Source organism: Thunnus maccoyii, chromosome 10 (genome assembly GCF_910596095.1).
Source record: "Thunnus maccoyii chromosome 10, fThuMac1.1, whole genome shotgun sequence".
NCBI classification, from domain to species: Eukaryota; Metazoa; Chordata; class Actinopteri; order Scombriformes; family Scombridae; genus Thunnus; species Thunnus maccoyii.
Window position 1 is genome coordinate 18075782 of NC_056542.1, and position 16806 is coordinate 18092587.

Here is a 16806-nt window from a genome sequence, read left to right on the forward strand (position 1 = left end):
AGGAGGCTATTCGTGTACTTAAAAATAGGAAATCATGAATGACCTTGCCTGACCCCTGAAGAGTTCCCCTCTGCAGCAAAGAAGCGCCGGATTGGCTGACTTGAGCACTGCCCGTCTCAGATCAGATTTCACTCAGTCTGCACACCGTGAAACTCCCAGACTGAAATAGCTGCCTTGTGCCGACCTATAACAAGAATGTATCTGAAGGAACAGTTGATGTTCCCTCGGAGAAGAACAGCAATACATGTCATATAGTCTTAAACATTAAGAGTATTAGCAGGGGTGTATGTAGGAATTCTGAGACTGCTGAAAGAAAAAAAACCATTGAGTTATCAACACCTTTCACCCCACTTGTGACGGCAGTGAGTATTTGGGCACCCTGTAATACCTCCTGGAGACCCCCAGGCTTTGAATATCTTTCTCTTTTAGTGCTTTATATGCATATGAAATAAGGAATTAAGCTTTTTTTCTGCTGCTGCCTTCTACTGTTTCTGCCTTCTACTGCAGAAATCTGCATCGTTCAAAATCTAACAGTTACCACTTCTAACCTCTCCAGCTTGTGTGTAACTTAATTTCCCAAAGAGGGCAGCAGAGAGCCTCAGTGTCATGCAAAATGTCACGTGATCTTCTGGGCCTACAGCACAGGACAGCAGTGTGTTGACAAAAATGTTACAGTGCTCTCTCTCTTTTCACCATTCCTTGACCTATCTTTCTTTCTTTTTTTTGGTTTCCTGAACCTCCCGTAGTCGGCATTTAGGTGACTGAACAGGTTTTGAGAACATACGATATTTCAGTCATGTCCAAAAGCCTTGGCTCCCCAAGTCGTGGCAGCCTGAGTCTTGAGGGGATTGTGAGAGAGATCCAGATCAACTTGCTGGAGTGTAAAGTCTGCTTCGAGAAGTTCAACACTCAGCAGAGGGATCGCAGACCACAGAACCTTTCCTGTGGCCATGTACTCTGTCTGGAATGCATCACGGCTCTGACCCACCCTCTCCTGAGGAAGCTGGAGTGCCCGTTCTGTCGACAGCTGTGCAGTGTTGACAGCACCTCCCACTGTCAGGTTCTTAGTGACCTGCAGGAGCTGCTATTGTTGCGGAGTCCCACATTGTCTCCTCCTCCTCACAGGCCAAAAGGAGGCCTTGGTTTGGCCACAGGTTTGGGATCAACAGCTCTGCACCTCTCCACAGCTTTTGGCGGATGGGGGACTCTTATCAACCCTACTGGAATAGCTGTTTTGGGGTCTTCTGGGACAATAGTGGTGGTGCATGATGCTGAGAAGAGGGTGGCAGTGTTCAGCCCACAGGGTAAGAAGCTACACAGTTTTGGGAGAAGAGGACAAGGCAATGGGGATATCTGTTACCCAATAGATGTGGCGGTGATTCCTTGTGGTTACGTGGTGGTGACTGATGCAGGGGACAAAGCTGTGAAGGTTTTCACCTCCAGGGGGAACCATGTGTTGACGGTCAAGGATTGCTTCCAGCTGCCCTGGGGTGTGGACACAAACAGCAGCGGGCACATCCTGGTCTCTGATGTCCAAGCTGGCACACTGTCCCTAATAAAAGTGGACTACACTCATGGTGCCACTCAGCAGCACCAAACAGCCGTTTCAGACCTTCAGCATCCCAAAGCGGTGGCCTGCTGCCGGGGGACTGGGAACACAGCGGTGACGGAGCATCTAATCGATGACACAGATCCACCAGGGAAACACCAACCCACGAGGCTGAGAGTGTTTACCAAAGACTTCCACATCCTTTATCAGACAGACAGTTTCAGTTTGACCCTGAAGTCCACAGTGTGGCTCAACATGTCAGGAGTGGCGTTTGACAGAGATGGAGATCTGCTGGTGATTGACTCTAATCAGGGGATGATTTGGAGTTTGGGGAAGCTCCAGAACGAGCCAGTCTTAACTCCTCTTGTGGGAGACCCCCTTATCCGCCCAGGTGGGCTTGTGTCACTGAACAATATGCTCGTCATTCTGGACAGTGGAGACCACACAGTGAAGATTTATACTTCTAAATCTAAAAGTGGACCCAAGAAATAACTAATGTAAGAACAGGGCTACAGTAGTGTACCTTACTATGAACTGATGAAGTAACATTTTAAATTGTACAAGCTACCTGGAAATAAAACTATTTATAAATTCAAAATAATTACATACATTGAAGATTATAAATGTAAATGTAATAAATTGTTACTGAATGTTTTGTTGTGCACATAATAAAATCAAAGTATAAGTAAAGATGTTTGTCTTTTTAAGAGTTTTTGTCATGCAATCATGTTGTCAAACTAATGATTTTCTTAAATTGTCATCCCAGTTTTAATGAAAAACGTTTTGTTTTTTTAAATTAAAAAAAAAAAAAAATCATTTACTATACATACTATACTATACAGTGGTTTCCAATCTGGGGGTCAGGGCCTCCCATGGGGTCCAAAGAATAATCTGAGAGGTATTTTATATTTTATACAAAGTATTTTTAAAAACCTGCCCTGCTGCTAGAGTATATAATACAAGTGTTTATTGTTGTTTTGTAATATTATTATTACCCTTAAAATTATTTTTGGCTGATGATTTTTTTTCAAATTCAGTCTTAAATACAACTGTTTAACATATATATAAATAATATAATAACATGATAAATGTAAGATTAAAAAAGAAAAATGGAAATGACAAATTTCACTTTTTTTAAGTGAAGAAAAAATATTCTATTTTTGCTCTACAACTTGTTAGAATTTGTGTAGTTATATTTATTTATTTTATTTACCATTATTAATCTCAAACTGTTTTTTGTGTATGATTATTCTATAGATAAAACAACTCAATAAGTGTATATGTGTGTCTGACAGGGAAAAATAGCTCATATTTGACTGCATTGACACATTTAACCTTTTCCTATCTTACCTCTAAACCGTCTCCAAATTCTGTTTATAATAAATCAACTTATCAAACCGCCTCACAGTTCCTCTCCTCTGGCTTCTCCCTCCGCCACCAATGAGCGGCGTGGTGCGTAAATCCTTTCCCCCTCTTTGGCACAGCCGTCTCCAGTCTGCCAGAGGATAGCAGTCGTGCTCCCAGTGGAAGATGGCGGTGGGGATGCTGTCTGGGGCTGGAGCAGAATGCTGGATTTGCACAAGAAGCGAACCCGGATGGATATAAAGGAAAAAAATGAACACATTCCTATCTCTTCTCCTCGAGGTCTGGACTCTTTTGGGTTCGTTTAAGTAGAGTCTGCTGCCTTTTTTTGTCGGGCAGAAATCCGGGCTTCTCGTCTAGGGGGGACTGTACATTGATAGCTCGGCGCATTAGACAGGGTGGGAGTGAAAAAGTGGACGAAAATGTCGGATACAAAGGTAAAAGTTGCAGTGAGAGTTCGGCCCATGAACCGCAGGGGTGAGTGTGACAACGATGATTTCTCTTTCCTTAAACTCGCATTTCTGTCTCCTCGGATTCATGCTACATTATCACCAACTTTTTTTTTTTTTTTTTTATTTCATCGCCATTGCTGCTTTCAGCCTGAATTATGAGCCTCAAGTTAAGACTTGAGTAAAGTTTTAACGCAGTCATAGCAAGGATTTTACCATTTTACACCCACGCAAAGTGCTTTACTTTCCCCAACAAACTTATTCTCTCTGCAGAAATTGAACTGAATACAAAATGTGTCGTGGATATGGAGGACAACCAGACAGTTCTACACCCACCACCCTCAAATGCAAAAGGAGAGAACAGGTAAACAAAGCTGAAACACTGCCAAATGTTAGTGTTTGCAAATAGATCTTGTCAGTATACACCCTTACACCCATAGCAAGCAAAATAGTGCAGTGATCTTATTGTATCTGAGACATCTCTCCCCCTGTCTGTGGTTAGTTTGAGTGCTGCTGGAGAGTTAAAAAAAAAAAAAAAAAAAAAGTCTTTGCAGTGCACTCATCATGGGAGCTCTGGATGTTTTGGAAATGTCTGTTAAGGTTGTTGAGCTCAGGGAAAGAGCAGAAAAATGTAATAACTTTGTCCCACCCAGGCTGTAATACAGTAACAATAACATTCAGCTCTAATGTCTGAAAACACAGTAGAAAGCCCTCACATATCTTACTTTTACCCTCAATTCAAACCAATTTCGTTACATAAATGCTAGTCGATAAATGCAGTGGTGTAACGGGAACACTGCACTGCTGCTGCTGAGGACACGTCTGTCACCCACCTGCTTGCAACATGATATTATGTTATGTAATTCGTGTGAACTTTCCAAAACTAATCACCTCAGCATAATAATAATAACACCCCCATAGTTTGCATATCTAACGTCGAAACTCAACAGAAAGGGAGCGCGTTTGACACATGAAGACCCAACAGATTAATGTCAATCCTCATGGTATCACTATAAATCTCCTGAGTCAGAACTAAATTAAGTTATGTTGTGTTCAAAGTGGTGTTAGACCACACCGTTGGCTTTTTTTTTTAATGGATAAAAAGTGCAGAAAAGTAGACGGGGCACTGCGACAAAAGGAGAGCTAAGCATCCTCTAATGTTTCACACTCTGCTGACAATACTGAAGATCAGCAAAAAAAAGCTGCAGTTTCTGCTGCCTCCTGATGTAACATGCCTTCATATTGTATTGAGGAGTCAACATGCAGGCTAATAATGGTTGTGAAGTCATTGAAATGTCATTCTTGTAAGCAATGCTCTATAGACGTTACAGTATATTGCACACAAGACTATTTTCTACAATTTTGCGCTCGGTTTGCTGCTGTTGGTGTCACACATGATTAGACAGCTGACCCGATTATCCACAGGCGCAAATAAATCTAAAAGGATGCTTATTTAGAAAAAAAAAACCCTTTGATTTATCACTTAAATAATGTCTACAAGTCAGATACATGCCACGGTCAAAGCGTTTATCATGGCCCACGTCCAGTCTTGTTAAAGTGTAACACTTTCTTTGCTGTTCCATGTAGCCAACAGTCAGCGTTATAAATGGTAATGAGCTTGCTCCCCCAGCAGCTCGGGTCCACACATTAACCTGTATTTAAGGCAATTATCAGAACAGAAATTGCCACACAATGGCTGCGTTCCAGACAATTAAACTCAAAGCTAACATATGTGGGACAGGATACATAACAGAACAAAACGTTGTTGTGGGTGAGAGGTCAGAGGGGCAACAATAACGCCACAGAGATGCAGAATGATCACATCTGCAATATTTTATCAGCTAAGTGATTAGCAGTTGGATCTGACGCTCGATCTTTCCGCTGCTACTAGTTGCCATCTTGTTGAGACACAAACAAATTTCGCTTTTTCAGCCAGTGGAAGTTTCCATATCTGATTTAGATGTTGTATCAGCCTCACAGAGATTCCTTTCATTGGCTCAGACATTGATATAAAATGTTTTCAACTGCTGCTGCATTTACTTTCGCTCTAACTGGGTTTATCCAAGGTCATCCTTACTCTTACAAACCTATTTTCATAATTTGAACAATTTGCAGTTCTTAAGCTAATATTTTCTGTACAGTGGTCATGACCTTGGAGCATTTGGTTGTATTATGTCACTTTTCTATTCTATAGTGTAGCCCAGGCACATAATTACTTGTTAGCATTTCAGTGCTAGTGCTGTTGGTGTTTTGGGTCTCTGTGTTTAGGCTGCCAGGGTTTTCTTAAACCATATAATTTGCCTCTCTGCTGCTTGTGGAGCCGCAGAAGGGGATACCCTATTCACTAAGACTTTGCCTTGTTTTGAAGACACCTGCTCCTGTGTGTTGGAAATGTGTCAGATTTGGTGGGTATTAGTCTGCCAAATATGGCTGCAGGGGCCGAGATCATGGGAACTTTTTCTCTCTCGTGGGAATGCTCAGCCAGTAATAGATATTTTTATGTAGACAGACACGTCTGAAGGAGATGGGCTCTTGCTTAAAATCGCAGGCTTTAGATTTTGAAATACAGGATTTGACTTTTTTTTTTTTTTGGATTGGACTCAAGTAAATTTGCTCAATACCTAAAAATACTGCACTTGTTGGGTGAACTTTGCAGCGCCAGATGTTGCATTGTTTCCATTTATATTCCATTTAGGACTATTAATTAGACACTGAAAACTGTCCAGATTGTTTCTGTATCTTAAGCAGAGACCACACAGCATCAACAAAACATCTAAGTCACGTAAAGAATTTGAAGAAGTATAAGAGATTTGCTTTGATGGCTGAGCCTCATTCTTTGCACTTCAATGCATTATAGCAACACTCGTGATCTCCACCTCCCTCTCCAATTTCCTTGAGAAATAATCTCAGTGGTGGGCGAATGAAACACGGGTTGTGACTTCAGGGCGACAGGTTAAGTTTCCTTAATGTTCATAATCATATTTCTCCGTCTCGTCTTTCATCCACCCGTTAAACTGGCACAAATGGCATATTTGAAATGGGAATCTGGGAAAGAAGTTTTGCTTTCACGCGCCAGTCTGCTCTCCTTTGGGGTTTAGACACAATGAAGGTGGGGGTGGAGAGGCAGAGAAATACCTGAGGCTGCTGTCTACACAGGGGATGAGTGGTGGAGCATCATGACAGGAAAATACCCTTCGTCTAACACAATGGGGCCATATTACATCTGTCATGCCCCAGCATGTCCCTCCATGTACAACAATTGAATACAGGGCCATCAAGTCGCGGAAAATCTTTTCTGTATATTTTTGTCTAAATACACAAGCTTGTTGAAAAAGCCAAAAGCTAACCACAACTGACTTTTTAGAGAGGACAACTGTAGTCTGTCTTATGTTAGAGAAAGGTGCTGTCTTTTGTCTTTCGTTGTAGCTAACTAAAAACATGTAGCCTTAAAAAAAACTTATTTAACTAAGGATGTGTCTTTGTAGGGGTAAAATAAGATTTTTTTTTTCTCATCCCCTATGCTGCTGCACCTCTGCAGTCCAGCGTTTCAAGATGATCAGTGGAAAACAGCATGTCTCTATCTGATAATGTCTGCAACTAAACTTGTAATTTCTGCTCTGATCTCTTTTTTATCAGTAATGGTCACAACAGCTCAGTTGGATTTATCTCCACTTACCTCTGTTATCTAGCTTACTTGGTTATCTGAACACTGTGAACAGGAACTTCAATTAAAAAGTCATCCACTAGGAGGGTGCTACTTGTACTGTGCTTCAGTATCTTTGAATTATCTTAAACAAATATGTATTTATAAAATATGTTCAGAGGTAGCTGAGTGGCTAGGTCCTTTCGCACAAGTTAAAAGGCAAAGAAAGTTACTTAAAAAGTTATTAAGCGCTGCTGTTTAAAGAAATAGTTTGATATTTTGGAAACTTTAAACGCATATTCACTTTCTGGCAGAGAAGATATATGAGAAGATTGATAGCACTCTTGTGTGTACGTTAAAAATGAAGCTACCGCTAGCAGCTGTTTAGCATAGCTTAGCCTGAGACATTCAGAAAGGAGACAGCACACTTAGAGTCATTTCCTGTATCGTATAACCAAATAATTCAATTTAAATAAAGATTAAACTCACCAAGGTTGATTATGTTGTGAATTTGCACCTTGTCTTAAATAACTAACCTCCACCACAGGCTTTGGTTGTAGTCTGGGTGCTGGCAGGTTGAGTTTACAAGGCTGAAAATGCGAGGCTAGCTGGGTTGTGTCTAGATGGGACCGGGGGTGGGGGGGTGGGGGCCACGTCCAGGAGACAGGAAGTATATACCATTTCATACTGTTGGCGCAGCCTGTAATGTGTCATCTTTTGTCATAGAGCATCTTTGGCTTAACCCAAAGACAAGAAACAGAGGGACATAGCTAGCTTGGCTCTGTTCAAATGTAACAAAATTCACCTACTACAACCTCTAAAGGTCACTACATCTATTTTGTTTAACAAAACCCGATGTGTAACAACAAAAATTTGCCATTTTACTGTTTCTTGGTCGGGAGAGATAAAATGAGCTTTAGAGGTGCTGGTAGGCTAATTTTGTTACCTCTGTTTCTTGTCTTTGTGCTATTCTATGCTAAGCTAACCAGCTTCTGGCTGTAGATTCATATACATTTTGAATACATTATAGATAAAATATAATAATGTCATAACATTATTATGTTTTACAGACATGAGAGCTGCATCATAGTTGTCAAGTAACTCTCTGCCAGAAAGTAAATAAGCATATTTCCCAAAATGTTGAGCAATCAGCCACACATTTCTCTGTTCTCTGTTTCTCTGTGTAGTGTCTGCAGGTTAGCCTAACCCATTGTTGCTAACTTTGAAGCTAACCCCCTTCACTTTTCCAGCAGTTGGGGAAACAACAGATGAGACTTTTCTTGGTCTTGACAAGCTGCAGCATTTATTAATTGACACACTGTAGCCTGTGCTGTAAATTTACTGCCAGACTGACAACTTACTGCTAACCTTTTCCTCTGCTCCGCTCGCATTCACCGTCACTTTTCTGCCGCTCGCTAACTCACTCAACCACGCACTCACCGCAGTTACGCACACATATAGCGTACTGCTGTATTCCTTAAACAGAGCTACGCTATCAAGAGTTTCCTAAGCAATGACACAGAGGTTAACTCATGTTTCGAAACAGTGCTGCACAGAGGCTCCCAAACATTATTGACTTCTGAATGCATGGATATTTGGCGTTATTTTTGGCATTAAAACATTTTTTTTTGGCCTGGCGGGGGTTCTCATTGGCCTGGTGGCCTTCCAGGCCTCTAGAATTACGGAGGAAACACTGGCTGTGTTAAATTTGGTTGCATCCCCCACTACAGTCTGACCTCTGTGACCACCTGAGGCCACCCCAATGTGGTCAACATGTGTCTTGTTAAAGCCTTTACAGATAGCCTCTAATGCTCTCTGTTTGTTTGTTAACCCTTACGATACACAGATGTAAAAGACACTAAGTTTCCCTCTGTTAAATAAAGGTGTTGACTAGAGATGACAGTCTCTGGTTTTGTTTAAGTTTTGGAGGTTGGTCACATTTTCTCTCAAGTCACACATGACCAAGTGTCATCATGCTTTCCAAAACAAGCCTTTACTAAATGACAATGCTGCCTTGTCCAATGGCTGCCCTCAGGAATGTTCCCTTTGTCTTTCCATTTTGCTCGCTATGTGCAATCATCAACCTTTCCATTCAGTAAGACATTCTCAGAGTTAGTCGGCCTAAAATACAAACTATGAGCCCAACTCTTTTCTTTAAGACTCCATTGAGGCATGCTATTAGGGGAAAGTGTTGTGTTTGCTGCTGATAAAACGACTGTAATCCCTCGAGGTCTGTTCCCTGTTTGTTTAGAGGGTGGGACATTGTTTACATCTTCATGCGGAATTGAGAAAAGATGGCGTCCTCCCTCTTTGTCAAGCCTGTGCCTCATTAATCTCAGATGTGGCTTCTTATTCTCTGAAGGACGTGTACATAAAATTTATTTTTTTTTAAAAATCCACTCTCAGTATGTTTGTGACTGACATTTCTTCCATAACAATTCTGGTTTTCCTTCTCATGTGATTCTCTCAGAAGAAGCCTTTTGAAGTTATGAAGCTGAATTGTATTTACATGAATTTAATGTCATGGTGGGGTAGGTTTATTGCGGACTCACTTTCAGTCTCATTTAGGGGAAGTGGAGCCTTGCAACCAAATCAATTCCTTTCATAATCTTCAAACATGTGATTGCTGTAAAAATACATTAGGTATATTTATCTCAGCAATCAATAACTTTTTTGATATATTTTGAACTTTGGGAGCATGCTTGCTCTGGCTTTTGGTGTCTATTGTCCTTAGCAACCACACAGCAGATCTATTCAGATAAATGACATCGAGCAAGCAGACAGGGTCAAAGGAGGTGTGTCCTGGTAGTAAATGTGTCACTTCGTTTCCCTTGGGGAGGAATCCTTACCATATTGAACAAATTGATGAACTTCACTTTCTTTTTGGCTTGTTTGTTGTCTTTGAGGCAAACCAGATTTAAGGCTTGAGAGCAGATGTGGTCAGTATCCCTCGCTGCGTTGTAACATTCACACAACTTGGCCCACAGCCTGCTGACCCAGCTTGTCACAGTTGTGTCAGAAATGCCGGAGAGGATCAAATTAGACCCTGCCTGCATCATATGTTGTGTTAACATTTGTTATGGAAACTTCCAAGTCCCACACAGAAGTCGTTGTGAGCATCATGTGCGCTGCTGATGGCGGTGCTGTTCATTAAGGCCTGTTTTTAAGATTCTAAGCTTGGCTTTCATATTGGAACTTTGACTCATGAGGCTGGTAGGTTGTCTTGCCTCCATGTTTACCACGGTTGCTTAACGACAGTAGTTGCCAAGACACAGAAATGTTCTGGAGTTATGTTGATGACCTAATGAGTGATATCCCCCAGCCACCCCAAATATTTTCGTAAGAAGCTAATTTTAGTGTGTAGAACAAAAGCTTAAAGTCCCTCTTCAGTCAAAGATGTGTTTTTCTTCTTGTTACTTCAGTTGGATGTTTGAGCTTCCCTGTGCAGAATGACGTAGGTGCAGAGTTTGACACTTGAAAGCTGTTTTCACAATCATCTGCTGAAAGTGGAGAATTTCTCTGCGCTCATTGAAAATCTAAGTTTAAGGCGTGTGCTTACAAGCAAGATTTGTGACATCACAACAATTTTGAAGCCAATCCTGGTCCGGTATGCAAATTAAACAAACGTGATGTGGAAACTTGAAACCTCTGGTGCACATACACTGAGAATGGACTTTACAGTGAAGTAGGAGACATCTTATAATCAACAGTTATACAAATTAGCAGATTCATAGATTCTGGGGAAGGAGTAGATGTCATTTTAAGAATTTTTAAAAAGTAATTACATTTTTTTTGTGGAAAGAACATATCACACATAAATCAATAGTCAAAGCAGAGAATTTTTCTATGTTTTCAAACATGTCTGGAGAGGGTCTTTATAAACATTAATACATTAGATATGTTATAAAGCTTAAAAAGTTCTAGGAGTTGTTTGTGTTGCAGGATTCAGAGCTAGCAACTTGTTTTACTGTTGTTTTTGAAATACTATCCCGTATATAAACCTCTGACTTCAACCAACTGTCATGTTTGCTTAGGAATCACTAACCCTAATAAAACAGACAGTCTGGTCAATCTTACATTAGACTTCCTTGGAATCATCTTGAGTGTAATTGGTCAGACAAGAGACCCACCCCCTCTCCTGTAACTCTGCTTGGCATTTTCCTGCTCTCTTGTCTTTCGTGCAGCAGAGTGACCTCTGCTTTGAGTGGGTGGGGACCAGCGTGTTCTGTTCTAAACATACAGGAAGACAATTTGAAATGTTAGCTCGCAGCCTGCGAGAGCACAGTGCTCTGTAACCCAACACTTACACACACACACACACACACACAAACACACACACACGCAGAGCTCTGAGCATTGTGTTTGGCTCCAGAGCTTGTTGAATTGTAATTGTCTGAAGCATGTTGACGGCCAAAGAGGGAAAAGAAAGTCAAAGGCGGTTAAATGGAGGTTTAAAGTGGTGGCGGAGGCATAGTTTCAGTGGCAGATCAAAAAGAGGCAAAACTACAGTATGTTTATGAGAATGTGTGTGTGTGTATGTGTGTGCACAGGAAAGATGAATGCCGTAAATGTCATCTCAATGGGGGATGAACCTCATCTATGTGATTTACATATTCCATGTGAGCAGCAGGATTATGTCATCAGAAACTGTTGCAAAGCCTGCTAAATTGAGTGATGACGAATCGGACAGTATATCCTTCATACCATGGCGAGTGAGGAGCTGTGCCTTTCTAGATTAGGATTTATTTCTGGTGGCTAATTTGAACCAGCCTGCTCATTTGAAGAGGTGTCAGATTAAGTTAAATGATACATAAAAATTTGAAGTACATGTATTTGCCAGCTGTGTCTGAGCGTGGGCACACAGTGTAATATTTTTAATAGTGGATAGATGCTCCACTGGGTGGATGATACAGTAGATTAATCTGGTGTGTTGCCTACTGGGCTAGAAGAGTGCAGTTTTCGGTGGCATAATAACCCAGTGGCCTTAATCCAGCCGTATAACCACAGGGGGGATTCCACTGCTGCTCTCCCACTCTTCGTACCTTCCTTTCGGGCATCAGCTCACATGGATTTTGAACTAGAGGGCAAAGAAAGATGCTGTGTTTCGTAACAGCCATGTGTGAGCTGACTCTTATCTGACCCTCAACAATGGATTTAAACATAATCGCAGCCTCCCTCAGAGGAAGTATCCTCTACTAGAAGCGATAAGAAATAAGGATTTGGCAGATAAGATCAAAATGTGCTCCTCTAAGCTGTCTGCCAGGAGTAATACAGAGGATAGAGGGAGGATAGAGTCATAGTAGTATGAGAGGCCATTTTCACCCTCAGCCAAGTTGAAATCGTTCATGGATGCCTTGGCATCAGGTAGCTGGAGGCGTGGGAGCTCGAGCGAGCCCTTGATGACACACTCATTCAGGCACACAGAGCAAGCAACCCCCCAATAGGACTTGGGGCTGCCGTGCCCGCCTGCATCTGCCTCTGAGGGGGGCAGAATCTGATGCTATCTGGCACTTCTGTGCCATACATGTGTGTTACACACTTGTTCAACCACAACATAGCTTTTAATAAGCCCTCAATCCATGACTTGACATGCATGGTGAATAATAAGCAAATGGCCTGAGGGCTTCACGCTTGAGTCATTTGTACTGTACAACATTTGCGACCACACTGCCATTGGTAGCATTTCTTAACTGGAATGACATAAACAAATGTACTGTCATTGCAGTTTAATTATCATGTGGAGTGTCAAGTCAAATTATTATCAACAGAATATCGCTACATTTACATGCATTTAATATACATAGAACATCCGCTGCATTGAACATAGTCTTGGTATTGATAGAAGATGCAGAAAGTCCAGGACTCACTTTAATAACATGATGTTTTCAGACCTCAGACCTTCATCAGACAAAATTCATACAAACTGTATTGGAGGTGCTCATTGACCTTAATTTATATGCATTATATGGATGATGCTGTTTGTTTGTGTGAATTTTGCCTGATGATGGTCTGAGGACTGAAATGTCATGTTTTTCATAAAGTCACTTAGTTACATTGAATGATATACACAGGAGTTGTTAGTCACAGAATGGTACACTTTCATTCACATTCACTTTTATGATTCAGGTATGAATCCCATTCAGTCCAATACTGTTCTTCTTTCTGTAATGTTGAACTGAATGTCATACGTTCCATACATTCCATCCTTGCTACAATGAGAATTTTAGTAAATATTTGTCTCTGATATCCAGTTCCTTAGATATGTTTCCTAAGTAGAAAGACAGAAAAGTGAACTCAAAATCAAATCCTTATATTACTGTTAGTGGCGGCTTGAACATCAGCCCAGAAAGGCTGTAAGATGGGACAAAAACAAAAGATGTGAGTGTGATCTACTAATAAGTGCCCACATTGTCTCCAGCATTGGTTCTGAAGTCCAGTTTGTTTTGATTTTATTTTTGGGGTTATGAAAAACCTCACACAGTTCTTCCAGCAGAAGCCTCTCCAAGTTTATGAGTTTGTAGTAGTCATCTGGGTGTGGATTATGAGAGTCCAGTTCTCTTACCCACTTTTGCTTTATGTAGTCTGTTGAATTGTTCTTCATCAATGATAGACTTAGATACAGGTCCCCAATTTTCTGCTTGGTGGGTTCCAAGTTGTATGCTTTAATAAACATCTGTGTAACATCAGGGGGTTCTTCCTTTCTCAGTCCCTTCACCTCTTTTACATAATAGTGCCACATTTGCAAGTATCTGTAAAAATCTTGTCTCTCTAGACCATATTTTTCAGATATATACGGGAAGTCTACTCATTCCCGAAACGTCATGTTATTTAAGTGAGTTTAAGTGACGGACAGTTTGTGGGATTTTGTGTTTTTTTTCTTTTCACCATAACATATTGGAAAATACTGCAATTTTTACAATAACCAGTAATAATGTAAAATTTCAAACAATTATACATCCCGCTGTTAGATAGGAATCCCTGACAGAGAGACGTAGCTTCCATTGTTTCTACAAGCAAGATACAAAATTGCTAAGAAGGACACAGATCTGTGGGAAGATTAAAAAGATTATGTGGGAAGCAGGGTGGGAGAAGTGGAGTCTAATGTACTTAAACTTATTGAGGGGAGTTCATAACATTGTGGTAACGGGAGGAGGTAAGTATGGACTGTGTAACAATGAGTACAAGTCTGAAATGAAGTTGGTGTTTAGAATTGAATACAATTCTAATGAGACTTTTATGAGGAAAGCTTGGCGCTATGAAATCCTAAATATAGCCAGTTAGATACAATTCCCTCCATTGTCTTGTTCTGCATTCCCAGCATACCAGATTTGGTTGTGTATACTGTACCACTGCGGTGACTCTGCTATACCGTCCAGGCTGCATGTCTCTTGTCTCCATATTACCATGTGTGTGTGTGTGTGTTTGTCTCTAGCTCTCGCTCTTTCCGCTCTTCTGACTGTCGTCCTTTTGTTCTCCACAGGGAACATCTGTACTCCGTCTTTATATTGGTTTCCCAATGTTAACAAGGCTGTAGTTGTTGTCTGTTCATTTGTTATCATAGCTCTCCCACGTGCATCTATCATCATTGACATTTCCAATGTGTCGCAACACTGACATTTTTTTTTTACCTTTCAAGTTAACATGCATGAGGTAGTCATTGGGATGTGGTCAGCAGTCCGGGATCGGAATTCTACTGTGCCACCAGGAAGTATTTTAGACCCATTCTCCCCTGCTTGTCTGCCTCTGATCCAAGGCTCATAGTTCCTCATGGACATCCCGTCTCTGCTCTGCAGTATGATGGGACAGACCAGAGGACAGGGCCCTGCAGTCTTTGTCTGCTCTGATTAAGACCGAGTCTCAGTGGTTGTCAGTGGCCCAGATTCAGATTCAGGGTATGAACCCAGTCGAGGCCCTCTTCCTTTTACTCCCCTTCCCCTCACTCTCTTTCTGTCCCTCATTATAATGAGCTTGAGCACATTTAATGGCCTGCATGTAGTCCTCAAAGAATATCTGTTCATAAATCCTACTTGCTTGACTTTTTTTTTTTCATCACATAAAAACCTGAACAGCAGCACACATTTGAAATGAAAATCAAAGTGTAGAAGAGTATTTTCGTGGGTATTACAGCTCTCTACAGTAGGCGTGCTATTATCGGTGACTCAGCTCAGTTTGCGTGGCACACTCTGGTGCAGTGTTTCCGTCTCACTGAAGCAGCCTGCCTGCCCTCTATTAGTTACTGTGTGAAGGTGATGCCCACCTCTGTCGCTGTGCCAGCAGATGCCTGCAGGAGGGATGTGCTGACTGTTGAAGGACAGGACTGTGGCAGATGTAGAAGCACCAGGGTGGTGGTGTTGTTTCACAGCATCATACTGCAACATGTATGTGTATCACGGTATCACCCCAAAACACTCCTAATTTCCTAGCCACTTATTGTAGTGGCTGTAATATTTTTGAGGAATTATGAAATTAATATTTAAGCTTTCTGCTTTGGGGAATTCCCTCTTCAGTTTAGAGAATAATCCTACATAATTTAGGGACATATATGCGACCCTTTTGTCGTTAGTTCCGGCAGCTGGTAATGCTGAGTGCAGCTTCCCCAACCTGGCCTCTCTGTTAAGTCCACAGGCATAAGAGCTATTTACTCAACAGAGTCAGTGGGACATTGAATCCTAAATCTCTTCCCTTCCATACGCTCCACTGGCCCAATTATGAACCCAATCACAGCAGCACCTAACACCAGGAAATGCCACTGCATGGAAGTGAATGAATGAGTGAATGAATGAATGAATGAATGAAGTGAATACTTGAGAGAAGGAGTGAATGAAGAAGTCACAAGAGGAATTTAGCAGTGTAGACAGTTAGAACAAAGTCTGAAGTTTGTTTTCAATGCACATACTTCAATTCAAAAAAGATGTTTGTGTCAACACAGACAATGGTAGGTTTCCTACTGTGAGGAGCGCAGCTGCATGTTCTGACTGCTAAATTGTATCAATGCTAACCCTGTTATTTTGTCTCTGTGTCTCTCTTTCTCTGGGCTCACCCGTGGATTTCTTCTGTTTATGATGGATTGTCCGTCTCAATCAACAGGAAACAACCTAAGGTATGTAAGTTTCATCTGTCTCTATTGCTACAAATAAAAACAAACTGGCCAGCATCATCAGAGCTGATGTGCAGTGTCAGCAGAAACAGTCATTAGTTATTTTCACTGCAAGTAGCTGTCTGTAGTGACGCCTCACTGACTGTCCCTGCATCATAGATACTAAAATAATCCAGTTGCAGGACACAGCACAAGCAGCACAGTTCCCCTGAGGGGCTGAGAAGCATCCTGCACAGATCGATGTACTGTTGTGGCGTCGTTTCTAGGGACATGATTGAGAGTGTTTTAGTAGTTTGGTTGGTCAGCAGGAGCCGGATAGATGTCCGTGTGAATGTGTCAGCGCTCTAAGATCTCGTGAACACCCACAAAGGCTCTACAATGAGAGAGGGATGAGCGCGGACACTGGGGCAGTGTGTGTGCGCATTCAAAGCTGCATTGTTGGAGTGCACCCCCACCTCCCCCCTTGACAACACGCTGGTGACTAGCTCAGAGATGTTTCACACACCAGGGACGTCCTTTGTGCTCAGTGCACTCTGCCGCTGACGGGACCAGGGAGCGTTAGTGTGGGCCATGGGCGTGCGTGGTCTCTGGGGCCTGTGAACCTGAGTTACCCTGTAATACCCTTCAGCTAGACAAGCACGTGGCTGTCTGCTAAGTTATAGTGGCACTAGTCTCCCTGCATTCTAAAGGGGGAAACGGAGGCTGC

General features: G+C 41.7%; 2 protein-coding genes across 8 annotated transcripts in view; both read left to right on the top strand.

Moving 5' to 3' along the window:
• The first annotated feature begins 276 nt into the window (after positions 1–276).
• LOC121905523 (E3 ubiquitin-protein ligase NHLRC1-like) lies at positions 277–2533 on the top strand. Its single transcript, XM_042423813.1, has 2 exons — positions 277–362; positions 747–2533. Exon 2 carries the CDS (start codon positions 797–799, stop codon positions 2039–2041), a length of 1245 nt encoding a protein of 414 aa, XP_042279747.1. The 5' UTR covers positions 277–362; positions 747–796; the 3' UTR covers positions 2042–2533.
• A 226-nt stretch (positions 2534–2759) lies between these two features.
• The window catches only part of kif13a (kinesin family member 13A), a 40682-nt gene continuing 26635 nt past the window's right edge, over positions 2760–16806 (top strand). For all 7 annotated transcript variants that reach the window (XM_042423801.1, XM_042423802.1, XM_042423805.1 and 4 more), the window contains exons 1-3: positions 2760–3388; positions 3634–3724; positions 16091–16103. In XM_042423801.1, the coding sequence (XP_042279735.1) occupies positions 3334–3388; positions 3634–3724; positions 16091–16103 (159 nt within the window). In that variant the 5' untranslated portion in view covers positions 2760–3333. The remainder of the gene's footprint in view (positions 3389–3633; positions 3725–16090; positions 16104–16806) is intronic.